General features: G+C 48.0%; 1 protein-coding gene across 2 annotated transcripts in view; it reads left to right on the top strand.

The window, feature by feature from the left end:
- The window catches only part of sptb (spectrin, beta, erythrocytic), a 42,167-nt gene that overhangs the window by 8,672 nt on the left and 10,995 nt on the right, over positions 1-22,500 (top strand). Inside the window, exons 1-22 of one of the 2 annotated variants that reach the window (XM_031580009.2) lie at positions 1-264; positions 7,281-7,432; positions 7,728-7,901; positions 9,693-9,790; positions 10,082-10,162; positions 10,365-10,480; positions 10,889-11,001; positions 11,205-11,392; positions 12,706-12,823; positions 13,091-13,249; positions 13,693-13,995; positions 14,417-14,567; positions 14,986-15,856; positions 16,473-16,610; positions 16,981-17,740; positions 18,602-18,804; positions 19,828-19,918; positions 20,226-20,372; positions 20,985-21,248; positions 21,559-21,783; positions 21,893-21,982; positions 22,214-22,498. The exon at positions 1-264 is cut by the window's left edge and continues 417 nt beyond it. In XM_031580009.2, the coding sequence (XP_031435869.1) occupies positions 1-264; positions 7,281-7,432; positions 7,728-7,901; positions 9,693-9,790; positions 10,082-10,162; positions 10,365-10,480; positions 10,889-11,001; positions 11,205-11,392; positions 12,706-12,823; positions 13,091-13,249; positions 13,693-13,995; positions 14,417-14,567; positions 14,986-15,856; positions 16,473-16,610; positions 16,981-17,740; positions 18,602-18,804; positions 19,828-19,918; positions 20,226-20,372; positions 20,985-21,248; positions 21,559-21,783; positions 21,893-21,982; positions 22,214-22,498 (4,991 nt within the window). The remainder of the gene's footprint in view (positions 265-7,280; positions 7,433-7,727; positions 7,902-9,692; positions 9,791-10,081; positions 10,163-10,364; positions 10,481-10,888; positions 11,002-11,204; positions 11,393-12,705; positions 12,824-13,090; positions 13,250-13,692; positions 13,996-14,416; positions 14,568-14,985; positions 15,857-16,472; positions 16,611-16,980; positions 17,741-18,601; positions 18,805-19,827; positions 19,919-20,225; positions 20,373-20,984; positions 21,249-21,558; positions 21,784-21,892; positions 21,983-22,213; positions 22,499-22,500) is intronic. The other variant, XM_031580010.2, reaches the window with a different exon arrangement.

Here is a 22,500-nt window from a genome sequence, read left to right as displayed (position 1 = left end):
CCATGCTGGGAGTACCGAACGGCGCCAGAAACGGCGCTCCCGTGGGACTCGTGCTTTCGCCGATCTCCTCTTCTTCATCTTCGTCGTCCTCCTTCACCCCGAAGCCTCGGCACCACCCGTCACCCAAGCGGGGCTCCCGTCACGCCTCCTCCACCTCCGCCTCCTCCTCGTCCCACAACATGAGGCGCGCACGCTGGCTCAGCTACAGCGCCTCCAACATCTACTTCAACTCCGTGCTGGACGGAAGGTTCCGGCAGCTACAAGGTACAGGGCCGGGGGGGGGGGGGGGGGGGCAAGGAGGCCACCTCTCGAAGCTGTGGATCCCCTAAGTCCTTGAGGGTAGAGAAGAAGAGAGGGCTAGAGAAGACAGACAGAGAGAGAGAAACTGAGTGAGATGGACAGAGAAAGTTTGAGATGTACAGCTGTGTTGTTATCTCTTGGGGATATTGACAGACAGACAGACAGACAGACAGACACAGAGACAGAGAGAGACAGATAGATTGATATGTTGAGCTTGAAACTTGGCTTGTGAGCACGGACAAACTCATCTCATATGTTCATTGAGTTGGCTGTGGCCAGGAGTGTTGGTGTGTTTGTGTGTGTGTGTGAGTGTGCTTTTGTGTACCTCTGTGTGTGTTATAGTGTGTGTTATAGTGTGTGTGTGTGTGTGTTTGTATTAGTTAGACATGCCGTGCTTCCTCTGTAGTGGTCGCTTTTCCCCTTATTTAATGCGTTTGCTTTTATTTATATATTTCTCCTGAAAGCAGCGACGGCGCCCCAATTGTTCACAGAGTTTCCTTTCAATAATTAACGACCCAAACGGAAAAAGGTTTGTGTCGTAGGTTTTTCCTTTTTCTGAGTGCCATTCAGAGGGACCCCTGTCAACGCTGCCCTCTTTTTTCATCCATTTCTTGACTTATTTATGAAGGCAGCTCATGCAATTAATGAAACAATGTTTTATTCTGTTATTCTTTCATTGTCTCTTTTCTCTCAAATGTAATATGCTTGATGTGTCTGTCCCACTGAAGGAAAGAACAACAACTTTATACAATAAGAAAGAAAAAAGAAAAAGTTGCTTGGTGAAGGTTCTAGACAGTTCTCTTTAGGTTTTCTTTAGAATCTGCGTGGGTGCCCAGGTTCTGTTGACAAGCAGAACTCACAAAGTTGTAGGCCTACATTGCATCTTATTACACCATGTTCCACTAACCATTTCTGTCCCTAAAGGGGCACCACCATTGCTCACCCTTGAACCTCCCATCGGGCTTTCAGCTGTAAGGCCAGTGAGTGAGCAGCACATGCCTTGACTAACGTTAATTTAGCTCCAGAAGTAGGTTAGCCTCCAGGCTACCAGTTTTCAGACTCTCATTATCGTTCTTGTTTCAGCCAGTTTGTCTGTCACTGTGCATCTGTGTGTCATGGAGAACTCCTGCCAGGGACTTGGCAGGCCAGGATGGCATTAGACCGGGGGGGGGGGGGGTCGGGGAGCAGAGAGAGGGAGAGGAATGGCACCATGGAAAACATGTGCAGTCTGTGTGTGTGTTTGTGTGTTTGTGTGTGTGTGTGTGTGTGTGTGTGTGTTTGTGTGTGTGTGTGTGTGTGTGTTTGTGTGTGTGTGTGTGTGTGTGTGTTTGTGTGTGTTTGTGTGTGTGTTTGTGTGTGTGTGTGTGTGTGTGTGTGTGTGTGTGTGTGTGTGTCTCACAGTGATGTTGAAGACACAGGCTTCATGTGTTACTGTCACTGTCTCGGACACCTGAGACAGTCGAATGCGGACATTTCAACTCCCCATTGCGAGCTGGATCTTGTCGATGTTTTTAGAAGCTGTGTCCTTTCAATAATACGTTAATGTTTTGAATAGTAATTAAGTTAGTAAAGCTTAGTAATCTGTAGGTATAAATATGTGGCCCTTCAGTGTCCACAGCCAACTCTATGCCTGAATTTAGTCTTTTCATTATCTGAGGTTGTCTATTCACAGAAGTCAACTGTTTGAAAACTCATTTTGAGAGATTACCAAAATGTCACAGTAATAAAAAGCTAGCTATTACTACCTATTTGAGATTTTAGATGAGACATTCAGGGATGTGTTTGACTGTTTTTATTTTATGTTTGGCAAGTGTCAGGCAAGGATTTCAAGTCTCCATGCTCCCTGTGCCTGTGTGATTGTGTGCCTTACGGTGCTCTGTTGACTGTTGATGTTGACTGCATAACGAGCGGATGAGCCTTTGGGCACAGCAACCATCAACGTGACTGGATGTGTCCCGCCGCTTTGCCAGTGTCCCAACACAATTAGATGCTTCCGGTCCCTCAGTCTGTTTAGAGCTCAAACTAACACGAGTGGGATGTTGACTTTACGGTGGCCTACAGTCACCACATTCATGTGATTTTTATGATTTTTGTTCAATTGATTTCCTTTAGAAAAACTCCAATAACAAATGCTCCTGTATCTTGCAGCTGTGGATGATCTATAAGCCAGCCCAGTATCCCCATGTGATTACCCGCTGTTCGCTCAGAAGCTGACAGATTCCCCAGCCCTAGGTTCTGTTAGATCGTTTCAGACTCCGGTTGTCAGGCCTCAAGCTGAAATGAAATGAATGGTCTGAAATGAAGTGCAGAGCTGACACAGACTGAAATGACATGTTGTGCTTCCAGTCCCTTTATATCAATACAGGTATTTGCCACATTAAAAAAAAAAACATTAGTTACCACTGATATTGTTCTGTGTCTGTCCCATGCATATGATGTGGCATGTATGGCAGACTCTATATAAGATACTGTAGAGGTTTTTAAAATAGTTCAAAGCCATAGAAGAGCCATGGGGGGGGGGGGGGGGGAAATCAGTTCGGATCACTTTGCCCCCAGTGCTCTCATGATGTATGTAACAGCTGTGTTGCATCCCCACCTACACACAATCCGACTGTGCCGTGTGAATGGGTAATGGGCATCTCAGATAGCAGGTTCATGTCTTAACATGTAGCGACCTGCCTGCTCCGTCATACCCCCCAGCAGGTTCATGGAGCCTCATCCCCGTCCCCTGCCCCAGCATGTGACTGTGAGCTGGCTTGTCTTGTCTTTTACCCCAGCTGCCCCTCACCCCCCACCCCCTCTGGTGACACTCTTGTGTGCGTTAGCTAGCGTGTAGCCACTAGTGCCTCTCTCTGCTATTGGCACATACCCCCCCCCCCCCCCCCCCCCCCGCGGCGCGTGTCATGACTAAGACCACCAGCAGGCCAGTGGTGGTAAGACACGGGGAGAGGGGGGGGGGGGGGGTGTGTGTTTGAGAGAGAGAGAAAGAGAGAGAGAGAGAGAGAGGGAGAGGGAACAGGCTGTGTGTGCCGTACAGGGAGAGAAAGAAAGAGAGAGAGAGAAAGAGAGAGAGAGAGAGAGAGAGGGAACAGGCCGTGTGTGCCGTACAGGGAGAGAAAGAAAGAGAGAGAGAGAAAGAGAGAGAGAGAGAGAGAGAGGGAACAGGCCGTGTGCCGTACAGGGAGAGAGAGAGAGAGAGAGAGAGAGAGAGAGAGAGAGAGAGAGAGGGAACAGGCCGTGTGTGCCGTACAGGGAAAATCCATCAGCATGAATAATTGAGGCGCCTGTCGGTGGTGTGGAAAGCACGTGGAGGGGGGATCAGTGCTGGCAAGGCATGTGAAACAGAGAGAGAGTTTAGTCGGGCCAGCCCTGGCATACACAGAGCAAGTGTGTGTGTGTGTGTGTGTGTGTGTGTGTGTGTGTGTGTGTGTGTGTGTGTGTGTGTGTGTGTGTGTGTGTGTGAGTTTAGCCGGGCTAGCCCTGGCATACACAGAGCAAGTGTGTGTGTGTGTGTGTGTGTGTGTGTGTGTGTGTATATATGTGTGTGTGTATATGTGTGTGTGTGAGTTTAGCCGGGTTAGCCCTGGCATACACAGATCAACTGTGTGAGTGTGTGTGTGTTTGTGTGCATGCGTGTGTGTGTGCGTGTGTGTGTGTGTGTGTGTGTGCGTGTGTGTGTGTGTGTGTGTGCATGTGTGTGTGGTTGTGTGTGTGTGCGTGTGTGTGTGTGCGTGCGTGTGAGTGTGTAAGTGTGTGTGCGTGCATGTGTGTGTGGTTGTGTGTGTGTGTGTGTGTGTGTGTGTTTGTGTGCATGTGTGTGTGCATGTGTGTGTTGTTGTGTGTGTGTGCGTGTGTGTGTGTGTGTGCGTGTGAGTGTGTAAGTGTGTGTGCGTGCATGTGTTCTCTGGGGCACATTCTTTGCCGATGGTCAGGACTAGTACGACACCAGTGTTAAGCGCAGTGAGAGCGTAGGGAGCAGCACTTCAAGTTCAGTTGTCTGACTAGCGTGTGCACATCACACAGCCAGTGACACTGTAGGACAGTCCCACCTACTAGGAGGTCTGTCAGCAGTGCAAGACAAACAACAGAACACACACACACACACACACACACACACACACACACACACACACACACACGCTGATCCAGCTAGCAAATCCAGACATCGAGATGATTTGGTAAGGTATCTCATATAGAAGTTACACACGAGTCAGAGACATAGTGTGGTATACCACAGAAATGCCATAGAACAAGTACCGTGAGGCTTTTAATGTTCTTTATTTAAGGATTCTTGTTGGTTCTGCCCTGCCTGGTCTGTGTCGCAATACATGGTTCTGCAACTTTTGGAAACAGAATGTGAACCGTGAGGCACTGACACTGTGCAGTTGTGATTTCACAGCAAAGAAACATATGACCGGAGATAACACTGGCCCAACGACAGAAAAAAAGAAAACATGGCCGCTGTACTGTCGCCCAAACACATAGGTTTAATCTCGTTTCCTTATTGTGCTGATGGGAGTGCACTTATTGTGCCAGCCCAACAAGGGACGCTAATGTTGTTACACAACGGTGAAGTAGGTCATGGAACTGTAAGTTAGCATTCAAAATACATCTGCTGTTCTATCTGTGCAAGTGTGGATTCCCATGTCCTTACACAATCCACATAATAGCTTTATTTTATTACTGTTTGTACAATGTACTGTACATGCGTAATGTATTTATTTGAATATAAGCTTGACGTGAATTGTAGTGACATGTTTCAGCCTGACTACATCTCTTTTGGTACGGACCTCACCCCCGTATCTTTTGGTACGGACCTCACTCCCCGTGTCATCGACATGCTCTCCCACATCATTTGCATGCTTTAACTTTCATGATTTTTTCATTCGGCGGCGATCGTCATGGCTCAGAGAGGTCTCGCGTGCTGTAGTTATTCTTCAATCCCACGGTAGGAACAGGATCAAGCATGACTTATTCAGGAACCCAAAGTTCCTCTCGGTGACATGAACCCCAGGTTCCTGCTGATGAGAGCAGGCACACTCAGGCTGGGGGTTTCGGAGCACAAAGGACGGTGTTTGGTGGTAAAGGAGGATGTTACACAAGTTAACAAGGGGGAAAGGGAAAGTGAATTGGAACTCTCCACAGGGTTACTTACAGCTGCTTCAACTGCATCCTTTTTTCCTTTTCTGTCTCTCTCTTTCTCTCTCTCTCTCTTTCTCTCTTTCTCTCTCTCTCTTTCTCTCTCTCTCTCCCTCTCTCTCTCTTTTCTCTCTCTTTCTCTCTCTCTCTTTTTCTCTCTCTCTCTCTTACTCTCCCTCTCTCTCTCTCTTTCTCTGTCTCTCTCAATCTACCTCTCCCACTTTCCCAACATTTCCCCATCCCCTCAATCTTCCACTGTACTGCCCAGTGTCTTTTTATTTTCCCCCCTCTCTTCTCCCTCCCTCCCTCTTTTCCTCACTCCTATGCTCTCTCTTTCACACACTTCCCCTCTTCCACTCTCGCCTCTATATCTATCTCTTTGCCCTGATGCTTGAATCATTTATAGTGTCAGTCATTAAGGATGCAGTATTTTGCACTCTTTTTTTGAAAGGGGGGGGGGGGGGCGACAAGGGATAAACATGGCTCAGTCTGCCATAAGAATGAAGTCAAGGAGAAACACACAAACATGAACACACACAAACAAGTTACAAACACACACACACACACACACACACACACACACTGACACACATGGTTTAAAAACATCCCAAATATGGTGCCTAGTAAGCACTTCAGACATGGAGCTGATATGTACAATCATATTTGTGGACACACACAGACATACAACACACTCCCACACTCACCACAGACACACACAGACATACAACACACTCACACACTCACCCACAGACACACTCAGTTAAAAAACATTACAAACATGGCGACCAAGTAAGCATTTCAAACATGGAGCTAATATGTACCATCATATCTATGTACACACACACACACACAAATGCACACACTCAGTTTAAATACATTACAGACATGGTGCCTAAGTAAGCATTTCAAACATGAAGCTAATATGTCCAATCATGTTTATGTAAACACACACACACACACACACACACACACACACACACACACACACACACACACACACACACACACACACACACACACACAGACTACCCTTACACAGATGCCAGTGTGCTGTATTGAGTGTGACAGGTCTGTTTTTATAGTGAGACTGAGACAGGACAGAGGGTCAGGGCGGAGGAGTCATCTTTATATAGCAGCCTCCTGGTGTTTACAGACCCCCCCCCCCCACACACACACACACACACACACACACACACACACCCCTCCTAATCTCCCTCCGCTCCCCCTATCCAGAGGAAGGAGGTGCCGTGCTCGTTTGGGTTTCCATCTAGCTTTTAGTGTCAGGAGGACAAAACCTTTCACCAGTAGAGCCTTTCCAGCTCAAGTTCTACCACACAGTTCAGCAGTGGCTTTTGAGAGCCATATTATATATATATACGTTCTTGTCTGAGTGCGGTACAGTTATATAGCTATGAAATAGTAATGAAAGGACCACTCTGAGGAGGAAAGCGGGGGAATGTTGTATGTTGTAATACACTGATGTATTCTATTGTGTTTGCTGTGTTGTGTTTGTGGAGACCCAGGAGTCAGTGTTCTCCACATAATCCAAAGTGTCCCAAGAAACATCATTCCAGATTTGACATACTTTTCCCATCCACTTTAGTGTGTGTGTGTGTGTGTGTCGTTATATTTGTTTGTTTATGTCTTGATTTTTTTGGGGTTTGTTGGGATGTTACATATGCTTATGTGTTTCTGACCAGGTCTGAGGTGCTGTGTGTGTGTGTGTGTGTGTGTGTGTGTGTGTGTGTGTGTGTGTGTGTGTGTGTGTGTGTGTGTGGATGTGTGTGTGTGTGTGGATGTGTCTTTATGGCTCTGAAGGTTGTTTTGTATGTGTCTTGCAGATGAGCGTGAGGCCGTGCAGAAGAAGACCTTCACTAAGTGGGTGAACTCCATCTTGGCCAGGGTGTCCTGCCGAATCTCCGACCTCTACTTGGACCTCAGGGATGGACGCATGCTCATCAAACTGCTGGAGGTCCTTTCAGGAGAACGCCTTGTAAGTTTGTTTGTGTGTGTGTGTGTGTGTGTGTGTTTGTGTGTGTGTGTGTGTGTGTGTGTGTGTGTGTGTGTGTGTGTGTGTGTTTACACCAAGCCACAGAGCCTAACCACTCTCTTTGACATCCCTTTTGTATTTCTATCGCTCATACTTAGATGCTGACGAACTGTTAAACCCCTCTCTCCCTCTCTCTCTCCCTCTCCCTCTCTCCCTCTCTCTCTCTCTCTCTCTCTCTCTCTCTCTCTCTCTCACTCACTCACATACTCACTCACTCTGTGTGTCTGTGTTTCTTCAGCCCAAGCCCACTAAGGGTCGGATGCGTATCCACTGTCTGGAGAATGTGGACAAGGCGCTTCAGTTCCTCCGAGAGCAACGGGTTCACCTGGAGAACATGGGTTCACACGACATCGTCGACGGCAACCACCGCCTCATCCTGGGCCTCATCTGGACCATCATCCTCCGCTTCCAGGTCAGCCACGGCAGCCTACTGTGTGTTATACTAACACTAGACTAGGTGTTATACTAACAGTAACCTGGGTGTAATACTAGCAGTAGCCTATGTGTTTGATAACAGTAACCTGGGTATTATACTAGCACTAGCCTAGGTGTTATGTTGGGTGATAATTCACTCAAGTTACCTCAGGACTCCAGAGTGGCATATAAGTTTATTTATTCAACAACAACAAGCTTGTCAGGCTCACCCACATCCTGGCAAGCCAGAGAGAGGCACAGGCCCACTCTCAGAGAGAGAAGAGAGAGAGAGAGAACCCGGGCTCACTCCCAGACTGCAGCAGACAAGCCTATTTGTTATACTAACAGAAACCTGAGTGTTATACTAGCAGTAGCTTATGTGTTATACTAACAGTTACCTGGGTGTTATACAACCACTAGCTTATGTGTTTGATAACAGTAACCTGGGTGTTATGCTAGCAGTAGCTGGTGTGTTTTAGACACAGTAGCACACTGTCTATGAATATACAGAATAGGCAAAAATGCAGAATATTTATTATGAGTTTCTCAATAGCACCGGTACCAATGCATTCCAAAACTCAGCCTCAGTCCTGTTGCAAATTAGGCTGACAGGCTCTTGATCTTCATGAAATGTCTGACCTCTAGGTACCTATGCGCTCGTGATTTTATTTGAAATCACTGTCACTGCATTCAGACTGATGCCAGAGAGTTGTCTTTTATGTTCCACATGTGTGTGTGTGTGTGTGTGTGTGTGTGTGTGTGTGTGTGTGTGTGTGTGTGTGTGTGTGTTTCTTTGTCTTGTGTGAATCTGAACTAATATGTCTTTTATCTGGTGGTGGGAACGGCGAGTATTTATTTTTAATCTCTTGATTTGACAGCCTTCGGTATTTTTAGCTCCGCTAGTTCAAACAATATGGTATCTTGCATTATTCAATCCCTCCAAAAAGAAAAGACAACGGAGGCAGTTGACTGCTCTTTTTTCCCCCTTATCCTGTCCTGCAAGTGATGTACAAACTACAGATGGAAAGAAAAGAGAATAAACTCAGGCGAAAAGGAGAGGCTCTAAATTTAGCTCTCAATGTCTTCAAGTCCCCCCGAGACGATTTCACTGTGTGAATCCGATGCTCTCATTAAAGGGCAAATGTGTGGGAAACCAACAGCCTTGGATAATTAGCGGGGGATTAATTGCGTAAATGTTTTTGCGGTAAGAAGCGCTAATGAATCAGTCAATGATCGCACTCCTTAACTAAAACAGTTCACATCAGTTCTCCCAACAATAGATGGGTTATAGTAGAGACAGTTCTGTGAGTCTGCTGTCGACAGTTCTTACTCCTTGGTCTCTATTGTATAGTGAGTGTGTGTGTGTGTGTGTGTGTGTGTGTGTGTGTGTGTGTGTGTGTGTGTGTGTGTGTGTGTGTGTGTGTGTGTGCTCTAAACCACATTTGTGTTTACACTTAATCATTCATTAATGCCTTATATAATTGGCGAGATATGATACGTACAGCACTATGTTTCAGCTACAGTCCAGCTAAGCTACAGAAACACTACGGTAAAGGGAGACATGGTTATCATCCAGCAAACTTGCACCAGAAATGAAAAACAATAACTCTGTTACAGTTCAGCACAGCCCCTTTGGCAGTGCCCGTCATGGTCACAGATTGAGATGCTATCTGGCTCCTAGTCTGATGCAACCTCCACAGTCTCCAGGCCTGCCTGGTGAAGTGGGATGCAACGCAGTGTTTTGAATTGTCCTCTCACTCTGTTTACGTTTGCCGCCGGCGCCCTGCAGATCCAGGACATCGTCGTGGAGACGGGCCAGGCCGACCAGAAGGAGACGTACTCGGCCAAGGACGCTCTGCTGCTGTGGTGCCAGATGAAGACCGCTGGGTACGGAGGGACCACTGGGCCCCGATCAGTGAGCACTGATCACCTCCACTGGGCCCCGATCATTGAGCACTGATCACCTCCTGCACACAGTCTGTTACACTGACACACAGTCTCACATAGACTGATGTTATTCACTCATTCATGATTTGTGATCAGTCCCATTCACTGTGTTTGAATCATCATAATCACAAAAACACATTTACAGAGCATGTACTGTAATATTTATGTAGTAGAATGACAACAATTGAAATATTTTTGAACAAACTCATAGATGCTTTTTTGTTCTTCCAGGTATCCAAATGTGAGTATTAGAAACTTCACCACCAGCTGGAAAGATGGCATGGCCTTCAACGCCCTTATTCACAAACACAGGTAAGAATCACATCGCTACAAGAAGAAACGGCATCATCTGAGCCTTAGATTCTGAGGCAAATAGCTCTGTCTTCATCTCTCTCTCTCTCACTCATTCCCTCTCTTTTGCTCTCTATTCATATCTCTCCCTCTGTACCTCTCTTTCTCTCTCGCTCTCTCTCTTCATATCTCTCCCTCTGTCCCTCTCTTTCTCTCTCCACAGGCCAGATCTGGTGGACTTCGTGAAGCTGCAGAAGTCCAACCCTACACACAACCTCCAGACCGCCTTCAATGTAGCAGAGCAGAAGCTGGGTGTGACCAAACTCCTGGACCCCGAAGGCAAGTCACCCTCTTTCTTACCAGTATCGCCTCACTCCGGAACTTTCTACATGTCTGAAGATGTCAAAAGGGAGGTGATATAACAGCTATATAAATTGATAAGCTTATTCCACAAAAATGACTCTTCCTTAAGTTATCTAATGTGCCGTATGTGTATGAAAAATGTCATTTCGATGAAACCTACTTTTTATGAATAGCATATTATCAGATTATGACAGATTATCAAGTACAGTTTAGTGGAGTGTAGTTGGAATGGGTGCATTATAGAATTCCTGTACCGTGGATGTTTTTGTATATCTGTTATGTATTGCATAGAACTGTGTCACAGCAGTCTTACAGGGCTGCCACACTGAAGCGCCATTTTGTGTCAAAATAGCATGGAGTTTACCTGGTCCTCTCTCTTTCCAGATGTGTTCACAGAAAATCCGGATGAGAAGTCCATCATCACGTACGTCGTGTCCTTCTACCACTACTTCTCTAAGATGAAGGCTCTGGCCGTGGAAGGAAAGAGAGTTGGAAAGGTGAGGGTCTGACTATGAGGATGGTATCATGTGACACTCTGACAGTAAAGTATCATATTTGAGATCGCCTAGTGTCCCCAAAGGGTTCTTCTCATTGTTTAAATGACAAACTACTTCTTAGAATTTGAAGAATGGTGGCTCTATCTATTCATCATCTATCTAGCGGTCGAGATGAGTACATTCATTCATGTGGTCGGCCCTAGGTCCTGGATTACGCTATCGAAACTGAGAAGATGGTAGAGAAGTACGACAGCCTGGCTTCAGACCTGCTCAAGTGGATCGAGCAGACCATCGTCGTCCTGAACAACCGCAAGCTGGCCAACTCTCTGAGTGGAGTTCAGCAGCAGCTCCAGGCCTTCAACTCCTACCGCACCGTAGAGAAACCACCCAAGTAAGGAACTAACTAACCTCAGAAAATAGAATGCATGGCCAAGATGTCACCTGTAGTCATTCCTATAAATTGGTTTGAAAATGAATATCACAACGTTTGTTTTAATCTGTGTACATCTGTATATTAGCACAAGAGATTGTAATATTTGTAATGGAATTGGTGTGAAACTTCAATGCTAAAGCTTCACAAAGCGCCTAATAATAGTGTTCCCATGGTGACTGCTGCTGCTCAGCTAAGGTCAACGACTAAGTCAATACAAACGGTTTAAAAAATGTTATGTCAGTGAACTCTCCTTTGATCAGACTGAGAGCAATTTTGGTGTGGATTGATCTGTCGGTGTGCTGTCAACGTAACCGTCTTCAAACCCTGGTTCTTGAGGTGCACAAGGTCCAAACGCACCAGCTGGTATCTGGGAAAAAATAGAACATGACATTTAGACTTCAGTGAGCAGTGATATAACTGTCATATTCATCTTTTTACCTTTAAAGCCCTCTCATTTTTTACCTTTTTATTGGCCAGTTGAGAAAATGCACAGTGCCTATTTTACCTTCAAATATATAGCAATTCTATTTCTTATTTGGAATACTGTAAGTCAATATGATGAATTATACTGTAAATCACGTAACATGTTGACAGTTAGTAGTTTGAAGTTTGCAGTGGAACGGTATTACTGCACCTGTTCTAAACTTGAGCACAGATTCCTGTGATGTGTGTTCACAGAAACACTAGACGCGTCAGGAATCAGTTAGGTATGCTGCTGCCTAACTTCATGTTGCAATATAACATGTACGCTGCATGCTTCAACTGTGAGCCTTCAGAGAATCAGAAGTTACTCATATTGGAGACGTTGGGCTTTGAATAAAAAAAAATATTGTATAAATACACTCAATGCAGTCTCTGTATATCAATCAATCAATTAAATTTTATATAGCGCTTCTCTATATACCCGAAGTCGCTTTACAGAGTCCAGAGTCCAGTAGTCATACACACACAGTCATACCGGTGGTGGTAAGCTACCTCAGTAGCCACAGCTGCCCTGGGGCAGACTGACAGAAGTCAGATTGAAGTATCAGTATAAAGATTGAAAGATCTAATGAAAGGTTGTCCAGTCTCCTGAGTGAAACAGCCACTCGGTCGTGAATCTTTTAAGCTTGGCGGCTAAACATAGTTCTCTACTAAAATATTCTCTGAATGGATATCCTCCATTGAAGCCAAAGCCCGTCTGGGGTAAGCCTTTATACTAATAATAAGGGAGTAATACAGCAGGCGGCAGCTGATGTGGATCTCTGTGTCCTTGTCGCCTCGCTGTCCAGGTTCCAGGAGAAGGGCAACCTGGAGGTCCTGCTCTTCACCATCCAGAGTCGCATGAGGGCGAACAACCAGCGGGTGTACACACCCAAAGATGGCAAACTGGTGGCTGACATCAACAGGGTGAGAGGCAGTCCTCTACCCTTAAACCTCAGTACAAATCTTTGCTATTCTTTATTATGCCTGATCTGGTCTTTTGATATTTCCATTACCTAAATGAACATGTATTCCTGTACATATGTGTGTGTGTGTGTGTGTGTGTGTGCATGTGTGTGTGTCTGCATGCATGCGTGCGTGCCTGCGTGCGTGCATGCTTGTGTGTGTGTGTGTGTGTGTGTGTGTGTGTGTGTGTGTGTGTGTGTGTGTGTGTGTGTGTGTGTGTGTCCACAGGCCTGGGAGCGTCTGGAGCATGCGGAGCATGATCGGGAGCGGGTCCTGAGGGACGAGCTGATCAGACAGGAGAAGCTGGAGCAGATGGCCCGCCGCTTCGACAGGAAGGCCGCCATGAGAGAGACCTGGATCCAGGAGAACCAGAGGCTAGTGGCACAGGTACCACACACACACACACACACACACACATGTAAGCACACGCACACACACACACACACACACACACACACACACACATATAAGCACACACACACACACACACACACACACAGAAAAGATGGACAGTGGTAAAACATGTTAGATAATTCTCATTTTTAAATCATTTTGAGGAGCCTTTTCTTTGATTTACCCTAGGGGAATGAGGAGAGTAGAGTAGAACTAAATAATGAAGGATATCATTGATTTAACTAAGGAACATACATTCAACCTTTAACATTTTAAAAAGTATGTCAGCCAAGGTAAATATTTGAGATCGCTAGTCTGATTGTTCTAGTCCTTAAACTCTCTGAGGCTGTAGCTTTCTAGTTGATTGCTGGGTAGAGGGACCATTGGTATTAAACTGTTTCTTTTCCTGTTGCTCTGCTTCCTGTAACTCCTCCCAGGACAACTTTGGCTACGACCTGCCGGCGGTGGAGGCCGCCAAGAAGAAACACGACGCCATCGAGACCGACATCGCGGCCTACGAGGAGCGCGTCCTGGCTCTGCTGGCCATGTCCAAGGAGCTGGAGACGGAGCGTTACCACGACGCCAAGCGCATCGACGCCCGCAAGGACAACATCCTGCGGCTGTGGGACTACCTGCAGGAGCTGCTGAAGGCCCGGAGGAGTCGCCTGGAGAAGAACCTCACCCTGCAGAGGATCTTCCAGGAGATGCTCTACATCATCAACTGGATGGACGACATGAAGGTTAGATACAGAGAGAGGAGCGTAGAGTCTTAACCCCTCTTATCGCACTTAACTTCATTTGAACTCGGGAGTGCCAAAGCTAGCAGGGAACAATATGGTGGCCCATGTTAACTCTTTGCGTAGGACTGCATAGTGTCATGAAACCATAATGACTGGATTTCATAATTGGACAGCTTAGGGCCACAGTAACCATGTGCACTTAACATGAATGAATAGATGAATTCAGTCTTAGATTGTTTGGACAGCTAGCTTCATGTTTAGAATCTGATTTTACATTCTATTCAGGACAGAAGGTTTAAATCTTGAAAACACACCAGCACAATTTTTGCTGAATCATGTTTTAGGCCAGATAGCCACATCCTTTCCCCCCGGCAAGTATCCCATAATTCCTACCGCTCTCTCATGCTTTGCTCGTCCCCAGGCACGGCTGCTGTCGCCAGACTTCGGGAAACACCTGCTGGAGGTGGAGGATCTGCTGCAGAAGCACGCTCTGGTGGAGGCCGACATTGGCGTGCAGGCCGAGAGGGTGCGCTCGGCCAACGCAGCTGCTCTCAAGTTTGCCAACGGGGACAGTGAGTAGAGCATCTGCAGTCACGATTCCACACAAGGGAACGCGTAGCTTTACAGGCTCTGCTTGTGGGAAAATGGGTGATGTGTGTGAGAGTGTAAAAATGAAACCAAACTGTGTCACTTAGGGAACTGCTGCAATAATTGGTTTTCAGTTGGGCATTTCATGTGATTCCCAGTTCCCATTCACATCTTTTTGTTCTGAGTTTGACATCATTTTGGATTTTTTTTATATTTCTGCAAAATACATTTTTATTTATTGCTAACAGCTTAACTGTCATCTGTATCACTCCAGCTTGAAAGTTTCTTCAGTCACTTTTTCAATATGTAGGCTTAAGTGGACTTACATGTAGAAATTCATACATATCCATCGCTAACAAACACCTCCCTTCCCACCACTTCTTCCCCCTCCTACTGGAATAGGCTACAAGCCGTGCGACCCTCAGGTGATCCGTGACCGCGTGCAGCACTTGGAGCTCTGCTACCAGGAGCTGTGTGCCCTGGCCGCGCAGCGCAAGGCCCGGCTGGAGCAGTCGCGGCGCCTCTGGAACTTCTTCTGGGAGACGGCCGAGCTGGAGAGCTGGATCCGCGAGAAGGAGCACATCTTCTCCTCGCTGGACTACGGCAAGGACCTGACCAGCGTGCTGGTGCTGCGGGCCAAGCACGGGGCCTTCGAGGACGAGCTGGCCGCCCGCCGCGCCAACCTCCAGGACGTGATGGACGAGGGCGAGAAGATGGTGGTCGCCAAGCACTTCGGCGCGCCCAAGGTGCAGGAGCGCATGGACGACGTGCGGCGCCAGTGGACGCAGCTGGAGGAGCTGGCTGCCTTCCGCTCTCGGAACCTCCACGACACGCAGCGCTTCTTCCAGCTGCAGGGCGACGCCGACGACTTCCGCGCCTGGCTCCAGGACGCCATGCGCGAGGCGGCCAGCGACGACATGGGCCACGACGAGTACACCACGCGGCGCCTGGCCAAGCGGCACCGCGACCTGCGCGACGAGGCCGTCAAGAGCGCCGCCACGCTCGACGGCCTCAGCAAGCAGGCGGCGGCGCTGCCCGAGGAGCTGCGCAACACGCCGGACATCCAGACGCGGCTGAGGGACGTGCGGGACCTGTACATGGAGCTGCTGTCCCTGCTGGATCACAGGCAGAAGAGGCTGGACGACACCATGGCGCTGTACACCATCTTCAGCGAGACGGACGCCTGCGAGCTCTGGATGGGCCAGAAGGAGACCTGGCTGGTGGGGCTGGAGACGCCCGAGAGGCTGGAGGACCTGGAGGTGGTGCAGAACAGGTGAGTGTGTGTGTGTGTGTGTGTGTGTGTGTGTGTGTGTGTGTGTGTGTGTGTGTGTGTGTGTCTGTGTGTGTGTGTGTCTCTGTGTGTGTGTGGGTGTGTCTGTGTGTGTGTGTGTGTGTGTGTGTGTGTGTGTGTGTGTGTGTCTGTGTGTGTGTGTGGGTGTGTGTGTGTGTGTGTGTGTGTGTGTGTGTGTGTGTGTGTGTGTCTCTGTGTGTGTGTGTGTCTCTGTGTGTGTGTGTGTCTCTGTGTGTGTGTCTGTGTGTGTGTGTGTGTGTGTGTCTGTGTGTCTGTGTGGGTGTGTGTGTGTGTGTGTGTGTGTGTGTGTGTGTGTGGGTGTGTGTGTGTGTGTGTGTGTGTGTGTCTGTGTCTGTGTCTGTGTCTGTGTGTTTGTGTCTGTGTCTGTGTCTGTGTGTGTGTGTGTGGTGTGTGTGGTGTGTGTGTCTGTGTGTGTGTGTGTGTCCGAGGGTTTGTGTTTGTTTCCTGACATTAATCTCTGCCTTTAAATAATGAACTTTAGTGCACAGACAGTTACTTAAACGCACGTGGACAATATTTGCTTCTACTCGGGTTGTATATTATTGAACCGCTTCTGAATTATGAATGACTTTTTCAGATTGGCTATCCTGGCCTCAGAAATGGATAACATGCAGTCACGGGTGGACGACGTCAACAAAGCTGCCAAGCAGTTAGAGGATAGCAGGCATCCCCGCACCAAGGACGTTAAGGAATGTCAGACCAGACTAAATAAGAGGTGAGCATCTCCGTCTGTGTTCTTCTTGATTATTAATGCACAGTGCCACCAGTGATGCTGTGCTTTTCTCTTCAGAATTGCACCCTCTCTATTTGAACCTTTTCAGCACAGTATGTCAAAGTGCTTTCAGGTTATGCTGTTGTATTACTCATTTTGCATTTGTCGTGCTCTTGCAATGTATTATGAATTGATACAGAATCACTAATGAATTTTTCATTCACAAGTTGAAATACCTCGGCCCCACTGTAGCTATTTGTACTGTGTTTTTGGAGGGCTGTTCCTTGTGTGACTTACATTTACATTAGTAACATTTAGTTTAGACTTGGTTGCTGATGTGCTGTGTTCTCCTCGCTGTGTGGTGTGGTGTCAGGTGGGCCGCCTTCAAGGCCATGGTGGAGGACAAGAAGCACAAGGTGGACTCCGCCTCCAGCCTGCACAACTACGGGCTGGAGTGCCACGAGACGGAGGCGTGGATCACGGACAAGACGCGCATCATCGAGTCCACGCAGGACCTGGGCAACGACCTGGCCGCCGTCATGACCATCCAGCGCAAGCTCTTCGGCATGGAACGCGACCTGGTCGCCATCCAGGACAAGCTGGACGCCCTGCGCCGGGACGCCCAGCAGCTGGCGCGGGACCACCCCGAGAGCGCCGACCGCATCCTGGACCAGCAGGCGGCTCTGGACGAGGCCTGGGACACGCTGAAGCGCACGCTGAAGGACCGCGAGGACTCGCTGGGCGAGGTGAGCAAGCTGCAGACCTTCCTGCAGGACATGGACGACTTCCAGGCGTGGCTCTTCAAGACCCAGAAGGCCATCGCCTCCGAGGAGATGCCCAGCACGCACCCGGAGGCCGAGGGGCTCCTGAGCCTCCACGACGCCGTGCGCGCCGACATGGACGGACACGAGGAGGACTACCACTGCGTGAGAGACACCGGCGCGGCGGTCACGCAGGGCCAGGAGGACGACCCGCAGTACCAGCAGCTGGAGCAGAGGCTCAAAGGCCTGGATAAGGGCTGGGACGAGCTGCACAAGATGTGGGACAGCCGCAAGAACTTCCTGGACCAGGGCCTAGGCTTCCAGCAGTTCATGAGGGACGCCAAGCAGGTGGATACCGTCCTGAACAACCAGGTAAGAAAACCTTTTCAGTAACAAGAGGTAACACAGAGGGGGGATTAGGAAACATAGAAGAGGTTACATAGCAGTGGTATAAGGATATATACAACATGTGTGAAGTGTAACCTTGTTTGACTAAATATAGCTAGATGTTCAATTCAGTCAGAAAACCACAAACATATCTGGCAGAATTCAGCAGAGGATTTATTGTGAAGTTTCTTTAAACCATTTTGGTGAAGAATGGAAACAAAATGTAATAAAGCTGCAAGCAGCGATCAGGGGGCCAAGCAGCCCAGCAGGGCATAGTTGCCATGGGAACTTGATGCCATTATGACACATAAGGGCATGGCTGTTAGTACTCACAGCAAGTTTCAAGTCCACTGACAAAACATTGACCGAGATATGAACTTATTTCCTGTTTGGCAGCTTCTCTTGCTGATTTTGATTGCCTGTAACCGACAAATGGTTTTCAAATTTTGAAATCCATCTGATCCACTTCAGGCGCAGGCATTTTCCTTGCTTCCCTGGTTGTAATTAAGAGTTCACTTTTCTTATTTGTGCACCCATGAAACATTTATCGTCCTACAGAAAAGTATTTAATTATTCCTTTTGATCAAGTGTACCTCTCAGTTCTTATTGTATTTAAAGTCCTAACCAAAGAGAGAAAAACAGTTTATAGGTGCTAGATGTGGCTTCCCTAATCATTTCTAAAAAGAGAGGCTTATGGAGAATTAGAATTATTCATAAATCCATGTTTATATCTATAGACCAATCCATTGTTAAAAAGCTACAGAACTCAACCAAGACTTATCAAATCTTGTGTGTGTGTGTGTGTGTGTGTGTGTGTGTGTGTGTGTGTGTGTGTGTGTGTGTCAGGAGTACACCTTAGCCCATCTTGACCGGCCAGACACCCTGGACGGAGCGGAGAAAGCACTGAAGAAGCATGAGGACTTTGTGAACACCATGGGGGCCAATGAGGAGAAGATTATCAGCGCACTGGACAGTGGACAGAGACTAGTGGACAGTGGCAATCTCTACGCACCAAAGGTGAAAGACAAGATGGACTCCATCCAGGACAGGTCAGTCTGGGCTTTTATATTGACTTATTTGTAGGACACTTCATACAAAACCATTTACAAGTGACCCCCTTATTCAATTCGTAGGTAAGGGGATTGGTAGAGGTTTATGTCAGATATAAGATATATGTCAGAACTGATATAATTGAAAAATGTTACATCGAATTAGTAACAAATGTCAGCTATACACTAAAGACAGTTACCAATTAGTAACTCTGCGTTGACTGTAGCTCAGTTAAAGGAGTTCACTAAAGCAGCAGCTCTCTTTATATCCCCACTGTCTTTGGTTGCTCCAGTAAAGTGACCTTCATGGCACTTCCTCCTGCTCTCTGCATAGTGCTCAACAGAGTTGGTTCTAGACCACTGACGGAACGGTTCTGCTTTAGGGATCTATTCAGTTAGCTTCTAACTGTTAGGCACCACCAGCCAACAACTGTCCTGCCAACAACTAGGGTTTTTTTTCCCCCCTTAAATCTCCCAGTGACATGCCATCGACTGCACCAGTACGTCAAGAGTTGCTCACTGTTTCCCCTCCCATACGCACCGATTGCTAACGACACCAGTCAGTCAGAGCCAGAGCTCTGTGCTCTACTAGTGCAGGATCAGCAGTACTCCGGGGGCCTTGACATGGGAGAGGGGGGCCAGCGAGAGCCATTAGCCAGAGTCTGTCTGGATCCGCGCATCCTCTGAGTGGGGGGTGCCTCCTGATGCTTATCGATCCTTTCTGAGAGATAGAGAGAAAGAGAGAGAGAGAGAGAGAACTCTCCCAATGTAATATAGTCCTCCCTTTGCTCCAGAGGAGTTCAAGGGAAGAGCGCGTGTGTAGAGTTGCTGTTTGTGTACACAGGGAAAAGAGTTCAACAATAGAGCTGCCGTTTTGTTGAGAGATTGATGATTTTAGAGCTGAAGTTGACTGCTGATCGACCTCTTTTTTTTTTGGCGTGTTTGTGTGTGTGCATGTGTACGTGTGTGTGTGTGTGGGTCTGTGTGTGCGTGTGTGTTTGTGTGTGTGCCTTCCCTCCGCAGATACAACAAGAATCGAAGAAAGGCGAGCGAGGTGTCAGGGAAACTGAAAGACAACCGGGACCTTCAACATTTCCTTCAGAATACTCAGGATGTGAGTGATTTTCTTCTATCTCAGCGGCCATTATCACACTACACCTTTCCAATCCGATGCTCTATTCTGAAGTTCGTTATTATATTCATGTTGATCTATTACCTCAACCCGCCCCCCCCCCCTCTCTCTCTCTCTCTCTCTCTCTCTCTCCCCCTCTACTTCTTTCTTTTTCTTCCCCTTCACTCGTTTCTCTCCCTGTTAACTCTTTCTCTCTCTCTCTCCCTCTGCTTCTTTCTTTCTCTTCCTCTTCACTCTTTTCTCTCCCTCCCTGTTAACTCTTTCTCTCTCTCTGTCCCCATGTGCTTAGCTCACGCTGTGGATAAACGAGAAGATGCTCACTGCCCAGGACACCTCGTACGACGAGGCCAGGAACCTCCACAGCAAATGGCAGAAGCACCAGGCCTTCATGGCTGAGCTGGCCTCTAACAAAGACTGGCTCAATAACATTGACCAGGTGTGTGAATGCGCGTGTGTGAGTGTGTGTGTGTGTGTGTGTGTGTGTGTGTGTGTGTTGTGAGTTTGAGTGGAGAAGGTATTATACAGCTATATACTTCTAGACTTGCAGAGCCAGACGTATATCGATTTGTTTTTAAGTGTTTATGTGCTTTCTGCTAAGATTACAACAACAGACACTGAAAGGTGTGTTATAAAGATGGCATGCAAGCAAATTACAAAATGGAGAACGCACTTGAACAACAGTTCTATCCAACTTCTCTATCCTAGAACCAACTGAACTATCAAGCCTTTGTGTTTTGTGTCAACTCATGTGTCATGCTATTTGTACTCTGCAGAACCACTTATCCTGTAGCTGTCCTTGCTAATGAGAACCTGCCCCCTGTGTGCATTAGCGCTCCCTTAGTTAGACTCCTACCGTAGCTATGTCAGTTATCGGACAGTGTCAAATATCGGCCACTCTGTTAAACAATCAAAATGCTAAGTTTAATAATGGATTAACACTCTATGACTTCAGTTTAATAATGGATTAACGTGACAACGCGGACGTTTGCCACATAACACACGCCGTCCGATAATTAACAACGTTACGATAATGCGTGTGTCCCCTCAGGAGGGGCAGGAGCTGATGCAGTCCAAGCCCGAGTTCGAGCCCATCGTGACGGACCGGTTGGCCCAGCTCCACGACCTGTGGGACAAGCTGGAGTCCACCACGCAGGACAAGGCCCGGCTGCTGTTCGACGCCAACCGCTCGGAGCTGTTCGACCAGAGCCAGGCCGACATGAAGAAGTGGCTGGGCGAGCTCCACAACGAGCTCAAGGGAGACGACGAGGTCAAGGACCTGGCCAGCGCCAACAGGCTCCTCAAGAAGCACCAGGTATGGACAGAGGGTAGTGTGTGTGTGTGTGTGTGTGTGTGTATGTGTGTGTGTGTGTGTGTGTGTGTGTGTGTGAGTGTGTTTGTGTGTGACAGAAAGAAAGAGAGATCCATGTGTGTATCCATGCAGGTATGAGTGAAATAAAGACAGTAAGAGGATGACTGTGTGTGTGTGTGTGTGTGTGTGTGTGTGTGTGAGTGTGTGTGTTTTGGTGTGTCTCTCTGGTTTCATGTGATGTGTTACTGTGTGCGTCAACACGACTCACTCTGACTCACTCTGACATCCTGCTGGACCTGTGTGGCGCGCACAGATGATGGAGAACCAGGTTCGAGACCACGGCCGTGAGCTGCAGGAGCTGCAGGAGGCGGCGCAGAAGCACGCTCCCCTCAGGGAGGACCGCCCCGAGATGGAGGCCGAGCAGCAGGCCCTGCAGACGGAGTTCCAGAAGGTTCTCACTCCCCTCGCCGAGCGCCGCGGCAAGCTCGAGGCAGCCAAGGCAGTGCACCAGTTCTACAGGGACGTCGCAGATGAGATTGTGAGTAAATAGTAGTAGTCATAGTGTGGACATTTGACACTAAAGTTTCTATTCTTGGAAGTAACACTTTGTGTGTGTGTGTGTGTGTGTGTGTGTCATTGTGTTGTAGCTGTGGGTGGAGGAGAGGTTACCGTTGGCAACGTCACAGGAGCATGGTAACAATCTCCAGTCAGTCCAGCTCCTCATGAAGAAGAACCAGGTGAGTCCCTCACATCTTTACCTTTGCATTTTAAATAACAGCTGATTATTGAATCAACACCTTTAACCTTGCTGATATTCACAGGTTCTATTTTAGTGTTTAGACTGAGACATCAGACCAGAACATCCCCAGCTGTTCCTTATGATGCATCTTATCTAAGCAACTGAGTGCTTCATTCAATACAAATACAAACGGGTAGCTCCATCCCTCCACTAACCTTGTTTCCTCCAGACTCTGCAGAAGGAGATCGAGGGCCACCAGCCGCGGGTGGACGAGGTGCAGGAGCGCGGTCGGCGCATGGCGGCGGCGGCCGAGGGCGGCCCGGAGGCGCAGCCAATCAGGGAGCAGGCCAAGGAGCTGGCGGAGGTGTGGGCGCGGCTGCAGGACGAGATGGGTGAGCGGCGCCAGCGGCTCAACGCCTCCAACGAGGCGCAGCAGTACTTCAACGACGCCGACGAGGCCGAGGCCTGGATCGGCGAGCAGGAGCTGTACATGATCTCTGACGAGAAGGCCAAGGT

The sequence above is a fragment of the Clupea harengus genome, chromosome 14, assembly GCF_900700415.2.
Source record: "Clupea harengus chromosome 14, Ch_v2.0.2, whole genome shotgun sequence".
Classification (NCBI taxonomy): domain Eukaryota; kingdom Metazoa; phylum Chordata; class Actinopteri; order Clupeiformes; family Clupeidae; genus Clupea; species Clupea harengus.
The sequence above is the reverse complement of the archived record's forward strand: the minus strand, read 5'-3'. Positions and strand labels throughout refer to the sequence as shown.